Source organism: Lasioglossum baleicum, chromosome 20 (genome assembly GCF_051020765.1).
Source record: "Lasioglossum baleicum chromosome 20, iyLasBale1, whole genome shotgun sequence".
Lineage (NCBI taxonomy): Eukaryota > Metazoa > Arthropoda > Insecta > Hymenoptera > Halictidae > Lasioglossum > Lasioglossum baleicum.
Window position 1 is genome coordinate 2,190,076 of NC_134948.1, and position 1,574 is coordinate 2,191,649.

The 1,574-nt window shown below is 45.3% G+C and overlaps 2 protein-coding genes across 4 annotated transcripts in view; one reads left to right on the plus strand and one right to left on the minus strand.

Annotated features, from left to right (window-relative positions):
* The window catches only part of LOC143218918 (uncharacterized), a 306,463-nt gene that overhangs the window by 275,109 nt on the left and 29,780 nt on the right, over positions 1-1,574 (minus strand). The gene's annotated exons all lie outside the window — the stretch shown is intronic.
* Positions 1-1,574, plus strand: part of LOC143218663 (uncharacterized) — a 7,398-nt gene continuing 5,824 nt past the window's right edge. The window contains exons 1-2 of the mRNA XM_076443994.1: positions 1-63; positions 669-1,075. Of these exons, the coding sequence (XP_076300109.1) occupies positions 1-63; positions 669-1,075 (470 nt within the window). The remainder of the gene's footprint in view (positions 64-668; positions 1,076-1,574) is intronic.

Sequence of the window (1,574 nt, forward strand, 5' to 3'; positions counted from 1 at the left end):
ATGAAGGACCGGGGCAGGCGATCTCGTGGCAGGGTGACGAGCGAAGAAAGCTCTCCGGCAAGGGTAGCCAGTTTCGGAGCACCCCTCCAGGCTGTGGGAGTGGGGTGGCAGGGGGTGTAGGCAGTTTCCACCGCACTACTTCACGCGACAGAACTTATCTAATATACCTGGTCCCCTCCACCCTCGGCGTCACCGTCAAACCAGCCCCTAGCAGAGGATTCCTGCTCTCTCCCTTTACACCACGCAGCCGCACTTTGCCAAAGTTCGTTCTCGCTAAGAAGACAGGGCCACAAAGAGAGGAGTCGCGGCGAATATAAAATAACTCGCGTCCCCAGTGAATATTATATGGGAATTCCGCGAGGAATTCCAAAGCAGATCGACGGGGGCCTCTCATTTTTTTTCCTTGCTCTCCCTCCCTCTCTCTTTCCCTCTTGTCCCTTTAAAAAGAAGAATGCCAGGTGAATTTATACGAAAATTAACTCGTCCCGTTGGCGGGAGAGATTCAATTAGCTCGAAAAATCGTTTCCCCCTCCCCCCCCCCATTCATCGAACGATCCAATAAATCCGCGCACGTTGGAAATTGCCTCGCCCTTCAGGGGTTGACAGAGTGGAGAAGAAAGGTATGTCTGTGTCAAGGACTTCCTTTATGCTGGCCCACGCCACCGTAGGTCATCTCTTCATTAGGACCTATATGGAGAAAATTGAAAGCGACCGTATTGAAGGCAAACCCTCTCCACATCGTAAGCAGCACGAACGTCAGTTGCCTGTTCCACGGTGAAAGTACTCGATGCTGTCGAGACGGGCACAACAGGCTTGAATCACCGGTTCAAATCCCGGATGATGGCGTCTCCAGGCGTCATTCACCGGTTTACGACGCTCACTACGACGCCTATTTATCAAACGCTATAACTAGACACCGAGCGGATTTCACGGAGTTTATCAAACTACGAAAAATCGATGTCCACGAACCGCTGAGAGCCAGCAAATATTTTTTTAGTTTACTGAACGGCCCGGCGCACTATACCCCGTCCATTATTTTCCAGGTCCACAAAGAAGCAACAGATTTTCTTAAAATGTAAGATCGTTTTCTCAAGCGAAAGTGAAAGCCAATCTTTGCATAAATGCATAGTAATAACTAGACTGCGGATCTTTATGCAAAATGGAAAAGGTTTTCAGTTGATTGTTGATTACATTAAAAGCAACATTACGACATTCTTGAATTTTTTTAATCGTTTACTATGTATCTTATATTTCGCTCAACCAATTTCTTCAGAAATGCACAAAGATCCGCAGTCTAGTAATAACATCTGTGTCAAAATCAAAGAACTTTCGATAGAAATGAGATAGAGCGATGAAATTTTTTTCAAATGAAAGCTGAAACTTTGCAGAATATGGGATAATTATGGAGATTGTGGTACGAACGTTTTTTAACCTTGAAAGAATTAATTAAACTTGCACAATTTCAAGAAAATTTGATTTTGACACAGATTTTGTGCGGCGCTACTGTCGTCGGATCTTCCCTGTGGACCGACCTTTTCTGTAATTTCATACGTAACTATTATATGTTTAAGCAG